Source organism: Myxocyprinus asiaticus, chromosome 16, assembly GCF_019703515.2.
Source record: "Myxocyprinus asiaticus isolate MX2 ecotype Aquarium Trade chromosome 16, UBuf_Myxa_2, whole genome shotgun sequence".
NCBI classification, from domain to species: Eukaryota; Metazoa; Chordata; class Actinopteri; order Cypriniformes; family Catostomidae; genus Myxocyprinus; species Myxocyprinus asiaticus.
This window is the reverse complement of record NC_059359.1, coordinates 34,393,602-34,409,701: the sequence shown is the minus strand read 5'-3', so window position 1 is coordinate 34,409,701 and position 16,100 is coordinate 34,393,602. Positions and strand designations below refer to the sequence as shown.

General features: G+C 37.1%; 1 protein-coding gene across 7 annotated transcripts in view; it reads right to left on the bottom strand.

The window, feature by feature from the left end:
• Positions 1 to 44: 44 nt before the first annotated feature.
• Positions 45 to 16,100, bottom strand: part of LOC127454254 (centrosomal protein of 192 kDa-like) — a 65,826-nt gene continuing 49,770 nt past the window's right edge. For 4 of the 7 annotated variants that reach the window (XM_051721324.1, XM_051721326.1, XM_051721328.1 and 1 more), the window contains 19 exons: positions 13,650 to 13,768; positions 11,676 to 11,864; positions 11,500 to 11,590; positions 10,711 to 10,890; positions 9,858 to 10,118; positions 8,384 to 8,505; positions 7,992 to 8,101; positions 7,669 to 7,831; positions 7,275 to 7,456; positions 6,142 to 6,265; positions 4,706 to 4,811; positions 4,300 to 4,507; positions 3,791 to 3,867; positions 3,606 to 3,701; positions 3,179 to 3,298; positions 2,799 to 2,908; positions 1,839 to 1,968; positions 1,256 to 1,314; positions 45 to 698 (listed from right to left, as the gene is read on the bottom strand). In XM_051721324.1, coding sequence (XP_051577284.1) covers positions 566 to 698; positions 1,256 to 1,314; positions 1,839 to 1,968; positions 2,799 to 2,908; positions 3,179 to 3,298; positions 3,606 to 3,701; positions 3,791 to 3,867; positions 4,300 to 4,507; positions 4,706 to 4,811; positions 6,142 to 6,265; positions 7,275 to 7,456; positions 7,669 to 7,831; positions 7,992 to 8,101; positions 8,384 to 8,505; positions 9,858 to 10,118; positions 10,711 to 10,890; positions 11,500 to 11,590; positions 11,676 to 11,864; positions 13,650 to 13,768 — 2,580 coding nt within the window. In that variant the 3' untranslated portion in view covers positions 45 to 565. Of the gene's footprint in view, positions 699 to 1,255; positions 1,315 to 1,838; positions 1,969 to 2,798; positions 2,909 to 3,178; positions 3,299 to 3,605; positions 3,702 to 3,790; positions 3,868 to 4,299; positions 4,508 to 4,705; positions 4,812 to 6,141; positions 6,266 to 7,274; positions 7,457 to 7,668; positions 7,832 to 7,991; positions 8,102 to 8,383; positions 8,506 to 9,857; positions 10,119 to 10,710; positions 10,891 to 11,499; positions 11,591 to 11,675; positions 11,865 to 13,649; positions 13,769 to 16,100 lie in introns of those variants that run through there. The other 3 variants (XM_051721327.1, XM_051721330.1, XR_007899507.1) reach the window with 2 other exon arrangements.

Sequence of the window (16,100 nt, the reverse complement as noted above, 5' to 3'; positions counted from 1 at the left end):
TAAATAGTACAGTCAGGATACACATTAGGTGGCCAAAAGTAAAGTCAGTTAATACAGCTATTTTTATTTTTATCAACAACAGTGATTTAAAATAAATACACAGGACACAATAACACACAAAGAGACTTTTTGTGTTGTTCAGAGCATGTGCAGTCTTCGACTAATGGTGATGCATATCTTTAAAATATGTTTTTGGCTCCATGTGATAACATTCTTCTGTAAACCGGTGAGTTCATTTCGACCAAACAAATCACACAACAGCAACAAAAACATTACATTAGTGATTGCAATGGTGATGAAATGTGGCAACACAACAATAACAGTTTCTGGCAAATGTTGCGATGCTGGATATATAATACCCATATTGTAATATGCTTATCCAAAAGGCCATAACTACAAAATAACAGTTGATAAAGAATACAAAAAGGGAGGAATAAAACACTAAATTTGACATTCTTTTTCCAAGGCATTTAGAAGAAAAGTCAGAGGCTCGGATCAAAATAATTTATCATTAGTTTTGGTTTGCAGTGGCCTCTGCTGGTGGTGAGTGAATATGAGCAGGTCTTTACAGTAAGGCTTCTCCAATGAGCTCTATGGTAAGTTTAGCGTCTGTGTCTGTCTGTACAAGTAGCGTGCCGGAGAACTGGCCTGCAGCGGCTGGCACGAACTGCACTGGGAGGTTGATGTAGTGTTGTGATCTAGAGAGACATAGAAAAGATTCAAAAGGTATGAAAACATACAAACAATATGGTCAGAGTGTGATGCTATACAACAAAACACTGACCAGTGAATGGTATTCTAAAAGGAATTCCACAATACGAGAAACTGCTAAAATAGATGTATTTATGAAGCAGAAATTTTAGTTAAATTTTTTTTTCTTCAAGAGGCATGCAAAAATGCCTCTGTTTAAATGAACAAAGGAACAGGTAATTTCACTATTAAAACTGACTTATAACATTATAACATCACACTTAGTATGGGATGGTTATGCATACATGTTAACATGCATATAATGCTACAACCCACAAAAAGACACTGGCAGTCACATACACATGCACATACTACCAGTATCATTATACCTGTGGCTGAGCTCAGAGTCAGAGCCTTCACACCAGGCATTGGCAGCAGGAAGTGAAATCATACAGAATGCTTCTGTGAAATCTTGACCTACAATTACTTATTAACTGACTTGAGCAAATAGTATGTCTAACTAATGATAGAGAAAAGATAAACAGAGAAAGCAAAAGAAACTCACCTTAGGGAATAATTTGAATGCCTGGTGAGGAAAGGCTCTTTAGGACTTGTGAATTTTAGCTGCAAGTCAATTAGAAAAGCTCAAAATAAGTCTCATACCACACATTTAGAAGGAGCAGTAATATCACTCCACACAGAAACATGCAATAACACAGTAGCTAAGGTGAAACAATCAACATTAATAGGCTAATTTAAAAGCAAGATGACCATTCAGTGAATCTGTTAAGACTTAAATTTACATTTCCAAGTGATTGATCATTCAGAACAAAATAATTGACGTATGACTGCCGTAGTTCACCAAGTAATCAATTGTTTGTTTTTGTAAATATGTTTTGTTATTGACAAGTTATTAAAGTCTCATGAAAATGTCTAAAAGTACAACATTCTGTTCTGGTCTCCATATTTTAAGAGACAAAATGAGGTTATATTTTGAGCAATCAAGGCACAAAAAGGGTGTCTGCATTGAATTCTGAAAAATACTGAAAAAAAAAAAAAAGGTTTCTTTTTTTTGGCACAGCAATGAAATGTGTGGCATTTTGATGATCCTTCAGTGTATTCTGACTAGTGGAGTCCCATGTTCTTACCTCGTGTGTGTTGGAGGAGTTATTTCTGAAGTTAACCTTCAGTGTGCTGGTGGTGCCCACACGTGTGGCAGGAAATGTGTACAAACTCTGGGGTGCATACACACCTCTCTTTTGGGACTCGGTCTGGGATCTGATTGCCACATGAGAGAAAAATAAACACATTTTATAGGATATTTTAAGGAGGTGAATTTTAACTCTCCTCTATAAATATAATATTTTACACAGTATAATATACATGTCAGAATTAGAATAAATCTCGTGATGTGCTTTGCCTGAATTACATTTTCTAACAGTGATGTAACTACAAAAGCCCTATTCGGACGGGATTCGTTTTAATGACGTCTGAGATTTAATGTACTGATGCGGACGGGACTAAAGATCTCCGAGTCTATTATAGAGGTGGGAGTGTCTGTTTTCTAGATGTGGGCGTTGAACACAATTTAGGTGAAAAATTAACTTTTTAAACTTCAATTTAAATTTAAAATAATTATTTAATTTGATTTAATTGTAGTTTATTAATTATACATTATTACTTATTATTAGTACTTATTTTTAAAAGCCTATTAAAATAAAATTTGTATGAGTTTATAGAAGTGGCTGCTTATAATAAACCCAATGAAATAAACAATACTTTTCTGTGAATTATATAATTATAACATTACGTAATTGAGTGGAGAAATACATAAGGAGAAGCGTTGTGAAAATTCAGTATCAGCAATAACAGACATTTGTATTCAGACGGGATTAGATTTCTCAGAGGACCCTTGAGTGAGCCGAAAAACACTAAGTAATTTGCTCTGGAATTTGTTTACATAGGTCGTGTGAGAAAAAAACAAAAAACAGATGGGATTAAAATCACAGAGTAAGTCTGTGAAACACTAATTTCCCTAACGTCCTCAGGGAAAACTAGTCCCGTCTGAATAGAGCTAAAGATGATATTTCAGTGTAAAACAGTCTTACCCCATCTTTGAGCCTGCAGACTCCAGTCTTGTCCTGTTCTTCACAGTGACTTCTGTTTTCACCAGTGAGCAATTTTTTTTTACACTGGATCCATCGTCTGCTCTTATGCCCTACACATATAAATGAATCCTCTCAACAGTAAATTATAACTATTCCCAATAACAGTATTTCACATGCATTAGTTTTGTCTGCTTTGGTTAACTTTCCCCCTTGAGTAATCTAGACTAGTAACCATAACACTTTCATCTAAAAGCCCACATTGTTGGCAGACAAACGTATATAATGGAGTTGCATTAACTGAGTTCTGTGTTACCACTTTACATTGCCTTTGCAGTTTGTGTTTTTATGAATGGACAAGAGTTTGTATGTGATAAACATACAGTGCCACAGAGCTGGAAGCGAACTCTGCTCTTATGCTGGGGTTTGGCTGCTGGGTGGCACTCCAAATCCCAAAACTGGGCATAATCTCCGCTGTCACGTGGGAGGAAAATGATTGGCACCTGGACAGAAAGATAAACAAGAAAAGGTTGTGGGTGAAAAACAACAACAATAGCATCTTACTGCAAAATCTGGCCATTATAGCAAAAATAGCTGCATAATGACCAGGCTGACTTTACATCATTCCACTTATTACATGGGTATTTGCAAAATGAATAAAAAAAATTCAATTCAAATCAATTTCATTTCATGTTTATTATACGAGGAGAAAGACTGCAGAGTGAGGCAAAAGAGATGAAACTAGCATAGCTATGTAGCAAATCAATTAAGTATTCAAAGTGTCCTGTAAAAATGGATGATATCACATACCTTCATCCTCTCTTGGATGCCAAGAGTCCCAGACACCTTCTCGCATCTAAAGGCAGAGTATGTGGCACGAAAAACATCTCCACTGGTATCCACACCCTGATCCAAGAGAAAGCAGCATGGTAAATCAATAAACCCTTCAGGAATGAGGTTTCAAAATGTAAATAAAGTGCCAATAAATCACACACCTTGACATAAGGAGGAGCAAATGAAGAGAGGTACCACCTCACCTCCTCTCCATGATTCTCCAACTCTAAAGAACATTCTGTGCAGAAAAAAAAAAAAAAAGCGTTCTAGAGAAAGATGCTTTCTTTACATATTGTATAATTAAGTAGGCCTGCACTTTGATTACCCAGCATTTTCAGACATCTTAAGACATACACGGTCACTAAAATTTAATTAAATGAAACTTTTTTTTTTTGTGGTTAAAATTCAGACCAAAATAACCATATTGTATATATGTATCGTTCGTTACATGATATAAATGTACTCCCACTGTTATATGAGATTCAATATTCAGAATTTTAAAACTAATCAGGCAATTAATAGGATATCAACCTTTTTCTTAGCTTACATTAATTATTGTTTTCAGCATTAATCAGTCGGCCTCTAATTATGAGTGTTTTGAAGTATTGGCTAAACTAGCAGAATTTACCCGGGTGACATCGGGCTATTCTACAGAGTTCTATAGAGTTACCTGATGATTCTCCAGAGGCAGTGGGTGGAAAGACCAGAGTTCGATTCTTAATCTCAACCTGAGGCTGAGTGCTGCTGCTCTGAGGTTTCTGTTCTGATACAGTGGGGGTCTCAGCCTGGGGAGGCAATGGGCACAGAGATCGGTCTGTGACACAGCTAGCAGCTGAAACATCCATTGCCAGATCCTGCCGGATCTGCACTTTAATGGACTACAGAAAAGAGCAAAATGGAAAGATAATCAAGAAAAAAGTGAGGTTGATTATAAATAGGCTGTTCCTACAGATTAATCTATTAGCTGATGCTATGTGGACTATATCAGCTTTAAAGGCTTACCCAAACACACTAAACATATGCATTCATTCATTCCTACAGCATGTTGTATATGGACAGATAGATGAAACAATTACCTTCTGTTGATCATCACACTGTACATATATCTGTCCACTCCAGGGCAGCATGGAGTACTTGGTTGCCAGGGAGGGATTGGGACTGATGAGGATTTGCAAGTGACTCCTGAAAAAAAAAAAGGCTATAAATTAGAGCTGTCAAAATCTCGATTAACGCATTTACCGTTAATAAAGCATAAACCAGCATTAACACTGGTCGGATTAGGGTGGAGACTTTGCAATGTGTCTGCCTGGAGTCATTACAATGATGCACACTCCACAACACACACACAATTCAGTAGCAGCGTTTCCACTATCAGGCCAAAAGAGGGCATGCTAGTGCGTGCCAAGGCCAGTTGTGTTCCCACTGTCACTTATGGGGCTTCATCGTGCCTCCTCAGTGCCAATGGCCAACTGGGGATTGAGGTGGGGTCAATGTCAAAGGCCAAGTTTTGCTCAGTCAGGTCAGAGGTTTCAGCGCCTCACCTTACCTCTACAGATCAACGGAGAATGGAGAATCATCAGTACTGGTCAATAGATGAAATCAGGGCTCTTCAGAATATTTAGGTTGATGAAATTGTGCAACATCAGATCGATGGCGTCTGCCAAAATGAAGACGTGATTAAGTATATTGTCGCCGAATTTGCCAATTTGTGTATCGAGCACAATAGAGTACAGGTTCGGAAAAAAAACAAGTGCAGACACAGTACAAATCAGCATTAATTTCAAGGGCTTGCTAGTTTCCATTGCTTCCCTCTTGCTTGTGAAATTGATGGGATGTGTGACGTTGGCACCAGGGTGGCATGTTAAGGGTGGGTTTTAGGGCAACGCTGCAGGGCTATTGGCCCAATGTTGGGAATGCAGATCCTAAATTTGGTCTCGAGGACCGAGGCTATTGGATACAGCTGAGCAGTTGACAGCCCTGGCTCACACTGGCTGGATAGTGGAAAAGCGGCTAGTGATGGGAAAAGTACCTCTTAATGCTTTGTTGCACAAAACAAGCCTAGAGAAACCAAATACTTTGTTCTAATTCTCTTTAATTAGTCAACCTCCCACTTAGACTTTGTGAAATGTTTAATGTTACTTAATTGGTGCTATTTTAGTGCATTTTTATCTTTATACTGTGGAAAGCTTTGTTTGGAAAATGTTAAAGCATTATTGTTACATATTGTTTTATTTCCTAAGCAGCAAATAAGTGCATTTTGACTGGAAAATAATTATAGAGTAAAATTTGAGCACTTTCTTCAAATCTGCGATTAATCGCAATTAAAATGAATAATTATGTGATTAATCGTGATTAAATATTTTAATTGATTTACAGCACTACTATAAGTTCATCTAGCATTTTGTTGCAATGCCAAAAGTTTACTTTAGTCATGCACTTTGTGTGAGAAAAATGAGAACAAAGTGTTTGTGATTCTATTTGATTTCACTGTTTGAATATGCAAGTCTCGTACTGAGGTTCAATGACTCCGTGCTGTGGGGTGATGGTAAGGCAGTGAGCAGGCCATGACAGCTCAAAGCTCAGCTCCCTGTTTGAGCGGTTCAGTATCTTCACATACCTGGTGTCAGCCGCACTGTCTGCAAACAACCAAAGACAATGACAAAGTGCATTTTCTGTGAATCAAACCACATCAGTCATTCTGTAGAGCAGTGGCTCCCAAACTTTTTAAAAGTACGGCACCCCTTTGGAGTGTTTTCTTTTTCTTTCTTTTTCCAGGGCACAAATAAATACAGATATGGTATTGAAAACCCTTCTTTATTTAAAAAGTTTAATATTAATATAAATGTTATCCAATTAGTTTAAAATCAAGGTATCCTTCAAGTGTTTAAGTAAACATTGCTTCTAAAATTATTCAAGAGCCAGTAATAAAATGGAGAACTGAGTAAATAGTGCTATTTTTCAGTAACAGCAGAAATTAAACATTGAAAAAATCATAATATAAAACATTAAAACAGTAATCTTATGCCAAATTATTGACAATCTTTACTGTTTGATCATTAGATACATTAATACTGATTTGATGCAGTCAGTTTGACTGAGAAGCAGAATGGTCATTGAAATTTATTGGGCTTAAAGCTTCTAAAGTTATCCAGCCAAGGACAGTGAGTGCTTTTCTCTTTTTCTTGTCAGTATTGTTGTTTGTTTAATATTAACTATAGGTCTATAACAGACAGCAGCAGATCTATTAGACTGCATTTCATATGTACAGATCTGATATCTTGAGATATTTTTGTCCCATCTGTTTACACTCTCAATATATTAATGCGTTTAGATTAATATCCTGTCAAGAGGGGCATTTTGACCAAGATGCGCATTACTGTTCACAAGCGCAGCTGCATTCACAACGAGAGACAAGCACTATTTAGAGGGAAAGCAGCCGACTGTGGTCACACAGCATGCGAGCACTATTTTTAACATCGGTGGCTATTAAAACAGTGAACAGAGTTAGAGATTCTGCAGTACCCAGTTTGGAAACCACTGCTGTAGATCACCTATCAAATACATTTATAACATCAACATTACACCACATGAAGTCATTTACACATCATTAATTCATCACATTCCCAAACTCAAACTGAGTCGTACTGATTGTGGGTGCATTAAGAACCAGCTGTTTAGGCTTGATGCTCCAGGTGTTCTCCAGGTTCAGCTCAGTTTGTTTCAGCACAGGTTCTGATGAGCTTAATGGAGGCCCTTTGACTGGCAGCACATCCAGAGAAACATTACTGATATAACGGCCCGATGACCCCAAACCACTGTGTGGAAAACTACACATTAATTTCATAAGCACCATTAAAACTGACATTTAAAAAAATTACACTCTGCACTTAAACTATAAAACACAGGAAAGTGAATGGCAACTTTATCAAATAATGGCCCAGACCTAAAAAGATTGTAAAGTTGTTAATGTATTGCAATGTAAGTAAGCTGTATTTAAGCATTTATTTAGTTTTAATAATAATATGGGGAAGATGCACACCTGTCCGAGTCAGGATGGTGCTGTTGTGAGGGTCTGATGGCCTCCATATGGTCGCTCTCTCCAGAGTCTGATGTTTCTATAGTTCCAAACAATGACAGCATCACCTTGCTCAAATTGCCATAGAAAATCTGAGCTTCATTAGGTCTTTGAGGCAGATCACAGGCTAAAAAAATAAGCCAATCACAGAGTGAGAGGTAATGAAAAATTATGTGCAGGTAATTTGCCACTGCATTACTAAATAAACAGTATTTTCTTTTCTTTATGAGCACAACCTTGGACAGCTAACAATTTCAATATCAGCTGATGAATATTCATCACCTTACCTTCCTGAACTAGTTCCTCTCCGAGGAACATCTCATCAAAGGGGATACTCTTTAATAAGCTGTTTTCAGACAGTACTTTCTTCCCTGCCTCTGGTTTACTCTGTAGTAACCTAGGAAGTTGAAAACAAAATGACAAAAATTGCCTTTCCATCACTAATGTTTTAAAAAACAAAAACAATTCTAAGTGCAATTTTTTTCCATTGTAATAGAGCAAGTCTAATATATATATATATATATATATATATTTTAACAGTACTTTTTGTATCTCATTTTACACTGCACCATTGGTGATATTTTGTGATGTGAAATAAACTTAGAACTCACAGAATTGAAACAATTTAAAGTTTAGGGATAAAATGATTTTCTCTAGTCAAAGAAACTTTGTCACTGACTTCCTAAACTGCTGTCGAGAGACCTCATCCCCACAGAAGAGGCAGATGGTGGCGAAAAGAGCTGCACCGGACTGACAGAGAGCCTGCTCTGTGTGTGACGCCTTCATTGCTATTGTGATCACCTATAGAAACAGCACTGATTACTCTTTTAAAGGAATACAAGTAGATACCAGGATATCAGTCTTATCTCAACAGCAGTGGCTGAATAACAATCCAATAAGGAAGATAGAAGTGTTTACTTGGAATAAAGTTGTTTCAAAACCAAATGTACGGCATAAATAACCATTCCACATCAATATTTCATTTAAAGGAATATTCCAGGTTCAATATAAGGTAATCTCAATCGACAGCATTTGTAGCATAATGTTGATTACCACAACAAATTTTTACTTGCCCACTTACAATCAAAGTGAATGGGACCAATCTGTAAAGCTGCTCTGAAAAAACATATGTATTGTTGTAATATATATATAATAAAATGTATTGCAAATATTGTAACATACCATACAATATCTGTATTTTGTATGCAATATATATTGTGAAAAGCACTATACAATAAAAATCATAAAAAGCAAGTTCGCCCTACATTTCTTTTTGCTGCAAATCATGTTTCACTCAGAAACATAAGTGAGGCACTTACGATGGAAGTGAATGGGTCCATCTGTAAACGTAAAATATTCACCATTTCAAAACTATAGCCGCAAGACAAACAATGTGTGTTTACATGATTTTAGTGTGATAAAATCACTTTTCTGAATATAGTTATAGCCAGTTTTACAACTTTGCAGCCATGAAGATATAAATGTCAACATAAACTTAAAACGACTAAAAATGACCATCTAAACAACTTTACAGCTCAAATGATACATGAGTTTTAAGAATTAAAAGTGAAAATGCTTTTATAAAATTATAAGCTTCACATTTCTGATTTTAAACCCTCCAAAAATTGGCCCCATTCACTTCCACTGTAAATGCCTCAATGGAACCTCGTTTTTTGATTTTTTTATTAATCAACATTATGCAACAAATGTTGACATTTGAGCTTAACTTGTATTGAACCTGTAATATTCCTTTAAGACAGCACATGTCCCAGATTTCCCAAATGCCAACATGAATTGACCCTTATATACTTCAATACAGGGTGTTTGCCACTGTTGTTTTTGGCTTGCTCTCTGGGGGCATTAAGGCTCTATTTTCTGTAAAGCTGTTCTGAAAAAACATGTGTATTGTCGTAATGTATACAATACATGTATTGCATATATTGTAACAAATACAATATATGTATTCTGTAATATGTATTGTGAAAAGCGCTATACAATAAAATCATAAAAGCAAGTTCGCCCTACATTTCTTCTTGCTGCATATCCTGTTTCACTCAGGAATATAGATTGCATGAGTAAAAGGGAATGCTTGTCATTTCATTTTGGCCTCTAAATTGAAGTTGAAACTGAAAAAAAGCTTGCACAAGGCTCACCTCCTGTGTTCTCTCTTTTAGGACAAACTGCGAAGGGGACAGGCTGATAATGGTTGAGTCCATGATAGTTCGGTTCTGCAGGTCACTGTAGGGTACAGCTTTCACAAAGGCAGCACGTGAACCAGTGTTCCTTATGCACACACACAGCTTACTGACGCGGCCCATCTGCACTCCACTCAGAGTAGCAACATAACCATCAGAACGCTTTCTCAGCTCCTCCAGGATCACATTACTCGTGCCGCCATAGCCTGATAGTGGAATCTGACAACACCACATTCAATATGATTGGAGCCAACACCTTTTTTTTTTATAAAGGTTTTATTTAGGCAGATGTGTATCTGACATTTTGTTTGTTGCATAAACAGAAAAACACCTTATCCAAAGCACATTTCCATATGTGGTTTAACCTTTTCAGAATTTTTGAAGATTAATTTTAGTCTAATTGCTCAGATAGGATGTAGTAATTTTTAGCATTCGAGATATAGCATGACTGTAATGTCATATACAAAAATCAGTAGTGTCTACGGCTGTGGCTGAATTCTACACTCACTTGTGTCTTATTAGTTCAAAACCATGGCAAGATGCCGATGGACAGTTTTCCATCTCTTTCCTCACTGACTTCTCTCATATATCTCTTGGAGTTGTGCTGATGCTCAATTCATTAAAATAGAAAACGATGTAGATACATCAGATATTGACTACATCCTCTGAACAAATGGATCAGATTTCATTACTTACAAAAGGACAGTGTGATCAGTCAGTCATTCATAAAGATTGGATTTAAAAAAAAAAAAAAAAAAAATTGGATTTATGTGCAGTATGAATAAATTTAAGAGATTATTAATAAACTCACTGTGAATTTGACCCCAGGCTGGGAAGCACATGCAGCAGACTGCTTGATTTCCAGTTTGGCTAGCATGGAGGCAACACGGGTGGGAGCAAAGAGCAGGTGAACGGTCACATCCTCTTTGGGTTTGATTGACAGCTCTCTATTATGTGTTAGTCTCTCATCTGGGCCAAATGAACTTTGCAGCTTCAGGATTGAGATACAGAGAGAGACAGAGTGAGGATAAAAGGGTGGACAAATGTAAGGAGACTGACACTTTTCTATAAAACTGATTTGGCTGGTTAGCATGGGCCAGTTAACCCCAGAGGGGGAAAAATTGTTGAAAATTTTCTATATTGACGGCCATTCAAAAGAAGCTATGCATTCTGACAAAATGCATTTATTTTTTTGCAAGCAACAATCGTAAATATTTCAGTATATGAAAGATGTTTTGCAAGTAACCAATTTTTTGGAGGGCTTTTAAAAGTGCAAACCTAGACTATTATCGCTGTCTACTGTCTTTGCCGGCACAGCTCAGGATAGTTGCTAGTGTAGGACTTGGGACTATGCGCATTCCTGTGGTGCCAACAGCATTGTCATGATGTCATTTTCCAGAGGCTCCAGAGTAATTAGTCACATAGCATTTATGGCTGAGGCTCAAACAATTCAGGGCCCAGAACTGAGAACCAATGAGTAAAGATGACAGCAAATAGGTCCTATGCAAGCTGAGCAACCGATACTGAAATGAAGGGGAACGCTAAAGGATAATTTCTCCATTTTCCATAAAGCCAGTGTTGGTTACTGTAGAAATCTCACCTGGAAACAGTCTTGGTCTTGCCCCCTGATGAGAAGTCTGAGTTGCTGTGCTGTAGTTGGGGAATTGTTCCTTAGCACCAGTTTCTGTTGCCTACAAACACAAAAGCAAAAATGTTCACATTCATTTCACCTGTTTCCATATATATGGCTCTTTCTATCAATGTCTGTATACTCACACTGCTCTGCCCAGAGTAACCCCTCCCCAGGCCATGAACTGTTTGTTGGAGAGGATGGGTGGGACTTCAACCTGTGGTAATACAGCAGGTGGGGAGGTTGCCACCTTCTCAGAAATCCCTTGGACCATCTCACCTTTCAGCATCACCTCATACTGCGGCCAACCCGGCAGAACTAGAATCGTCAACATGCTGACAAGAGAATTTAATCATCACTTACAGGTGCAATAAATGAAGTGGCAAAATGTAATTGTCCCACTTTTATATTTCTATTTTTTATATCTCTACTACCTGTGTAGATAACTGTATGTAACAACTCTGTACATAAACTATTCATATTAGTTTTATTCATGTTCCTATTATTCTGCAAATATGTTAATCTTGTAATTCTGTGTCCAGCTGTTTTACATCTGTTGTACACAAGACATTGTTTCTTTATTTTTTAACACTAGAGGTGTGAATCTTCACTGGCCTCACGATTCAATTACGATTCAAAGGGTAACGATTAGATTATAAATGATTCTCAATGCATCACAATGCATCTTGTCCTTCAATTTCTTTTTTCACATTCTTCAAAATTTATTTTTTACTCTATTTTTTTTCCCTTTCAGCTTTTTATTTAACAGCTCTTTTAAAAAATCAGAATGAGTCACATTACATAAACTGGCCTTTTACATTCAGTATGAGCTGTGAACAAAACATGGAACATCCACAAGATTAAATAAATGGTTCTATAGTTTAAAAGAGTGTCTCAGTTTCTTCAGAACCTTATAAAAAATCTCTTAAAAGCACAAGAAAAAAAATATTGGTTCTCCATTAAAACACACTGAATAATATTAATTCAACTGATATATAATTATTATTATTTTTAAGCATTGTAAATCATTTAATAGTATTTAATTATTTAAAATTAATCTATGCCATGCTATTCATTTTAATTTTTAACCACAACTGGAAATTGCTGGTCCAGGATGAGATATATTTGCTTATATGAGAGTGCAGCTGTCAGCTTCTCCTCTCCTCACCTGCACAGGTGATAGTAAAGTGGTTTAAATAGCGCAGTTGCTGCTTCAGAAATGTATCAAGCATCCCTTATGCACTGTTCCATCTGTTTGCTCTACGAGTAGAAGATCGCACGACCCTGTCGCAAAAGCTATGATGGATTTCAAACCTTTATCATCAGGTGTGCACACTATCCTGACAAGCAAGTGACCGGCAATAAAGCAAAAGCTGATGGAGAATTAAATCATCGGGGAAGAAAAAAAAAAAGAATTAAATGAAAATCACCAACATCTCCTGAACCGCTGCCTATCATTATTTTCTTCTGTGTTTTCCCTCGTTGTGTGCAAATCAGTGCAATAATGGGTGCGAGCTCGTCTTTCATGTTGTTTGATGGCATGTTATCACAAATAAACTCTCCCATTGTTACTTGCGTGGGTTTGTGAAAGAATTTTGGGATCGTAGTTTCATTCGGGCACAAATGGGCATGTGTTTGATACAGCTGGTCTGCAAACAGTCGTGTTTGTGCACTTGACTTTAGTGTATGCACTTAACTCACGTCTTGTTTCTACATCTGTCTTTGGTGTGCGCCATTGCTCCACCTTGATTTAAACTGAACTCAGAATCGATTCTGATTTTTTTGAGAATTGATTCAGAATCGTTTGAGTATGAATCACGATGCATAGCTGAAACGATTTTTCCCCCACCTCTATTTAACACCATGCCAGCTTCTATGGCTATTTTCATTGCCAAAAAAAAAAAAAAAAAAATGTAAAAAAAGTACAGGAAGCTTGTGTTACAAAGTCAAATTCCTTGTGTGTGTGTGAGCACACTTGGCCCATAAAAATCTCTGAGTCTTCTGACTGTGATATTCAAAACAAGATACATTTTAATCAAGTCTAGGAGAATGCGCAAAATGTATAGCATTTAAAAAGAAAACCAAAAAGTATGAAAATGTATCTACATGAATGTGCATACCTCTCCCTCAGCTTCTGTGTGCCCTGAGCAGTGAAGGACACCACTACACCTTGCTCCTCTCCAGTTCTCAGAGTCAGTTCCTCTGGCTTCACAGTGAAGCAGCTATCCCCATCAGTACACTGAAACAGAAAATGCCAAAAAAAAATGAATGAATGGACTGCAATGGCTAAGCTGAGCTGATTTAATGTGATCCTAATGTTACTGTTCAACTTATGAAGCACTGCTGAAATTCTCAGACTTTAACTTTGTGTCTTTGAGGCACACTCTAAAATAACTGGTTAAAAATACACAGGAAAGAATGTATTTACTGCAAAATACAACAGCTTTAAAAAACAAAGTCTAAGCAACTTCAAGTTCCAATTTCAAGTACTCCTCACTGCAGACTGTAGCGTGATGATGTCGTGGATTTAATCCTCTGTGTAGTGGATGTTTAATGTGCATGCATATTCACATTTAATGTTTTGTGTTATTACTGTTGCATACCTAACAGTCATTAATATATACATATTCATATTACACACACACACACACACACACACACACACACACACAAACTAGGGCTGCACAATGTACCTAAATAAAACAGAAATCTCAATATGACCTTGTGTGATTTTTAAACCACAAAGTGCTGCAATTTAGGGTGTGTTCACACATGTAGTTTGGTTCTCTTGGTCTGGACCAAAAAAGAAAATTATACAGTTAGTCCTGGTTCACTTAGCGTTCACACTAGCATTTTTAACACCGAACCTAAAGATACAAAACAAAAGGCTAAGATAAGGTCACAACCTGATTGGACAGCTTTTATGACGTATATTTTGCGACGGAACTTGCCGAACATCCAAAACAATGCTGGCTGCTGGGCTAAATGCGCTCATTGGATTTACGTATTTATGGTGGTATTTTTACCAGCTGAGAACAAACGAAGAGCTAATAAAATGTGTAAAGGAGTCAAAACAGCACCAGGAATTCCTCCGTTATGCACACAAACGAAAATATGCTGCAAGGAGACGCCGGTTCCAACGCCTGTACTGAACTGTAATGGGCAACATAGCTCCTATGATGAGAAGAACCAGGTATGCTTGAGGTCAGCATTAAAGGCAAATTACTTCCTGTTATTGGTCCATGCTGCGTTCATATATCAGTCGAACTGCACCAGAGTTCGTTTGGAAGCGGACCAAGACCCACTATTCAGGGGGTCTCGGTCCGCTTGTTTGGTGCGCACCAAGGTTCGGATGGCAGTTCACACGTTCAAATGAACCGCACTAAGAGCAATCGCACCAGAGTTCGTTTTAATCGAACCAAACCTGCCAAGTGTGAACACACTAGTGCCCGACCGATATTAGCCTTTCACCAATATATTGATATCGGCATATATTTTACATGCATTTTTTTTTTCAGAACATATAATGCAGAAAACAATGCTTTAGAATTGGTGTCATAGCGTAGTTTGTCCAGCAGAGCACACTCTGACAGTGGCTCTGCAGACAGGGCGAAGTTAAGCGGGGTCTCAGTAAGTTAACTAGTTTGTAAAATACATACTGGAAACTTAATAAACATGGACCCCATCATTTTCCCTTTTCAATATAACTAATATAACATTTTATATGTTTGCTGTGTAAGCCAGCTATAGTTTGTCAGTGTAGTCATTAATGTAACAGATTGAAAGGTAAACATCAGAGCATCTTTTTGCAGCTCAGCAGACAACAGTGCAGTGGTGGATTGTGTCTGATGAGTGTTGATTTCATGCTACGTTGTTACGTAGATGGTGAGACACAATGCTGGAAAGTAAAATAAACAATGTCCGTCTTTTACTCTCCATGACAACGAGCATATAGCTAACTAGCTAATCACGTAGCTACGTTTCCATCCAAGGATTTTTTGCAAAAAAAGTTTTAGCGCATCAAAATAATGCTGATGGAAATGCAAATTATCGCTAACATTTCACAAGCGTCGACATAATATTTGATGTCGATACATCAAATGTCGCAAAACCTTAGTTTGGAAACACTTTCTGTCGAGAAAATTGGCATTAATGCAAAAATGTCGTGTCACATGACAGAATTTACCCCAATCGTTAGCTTATGTTAATCATGACGACAAGGTATACATCCATAATTGCCAATTTATTGTATGTGATTATGGACTGATCTGAACAGCATAAAGATCCGATCACTGCAAACAAGACACTTCCAGGAGTGCCAGCACAAATATCTCATATCAAGACATGCACATTGACAAGAGTACAGAGAACAAATTAATGGCCACTCTTTGCGATTAATTTAATCGTGGTTTATTTAATAAAGTTGCTTTTTCACACCATTCAAAATAATAGATGGCAGTCACGGAATTAGCCCACAATACAAAAAACATAATTTCTGTGCACAAAGATGTTTTAAATTAAAAATAATTAAACAATACTAGAAGAAAAGCTTCCATGTGCTTTTTTGGAAC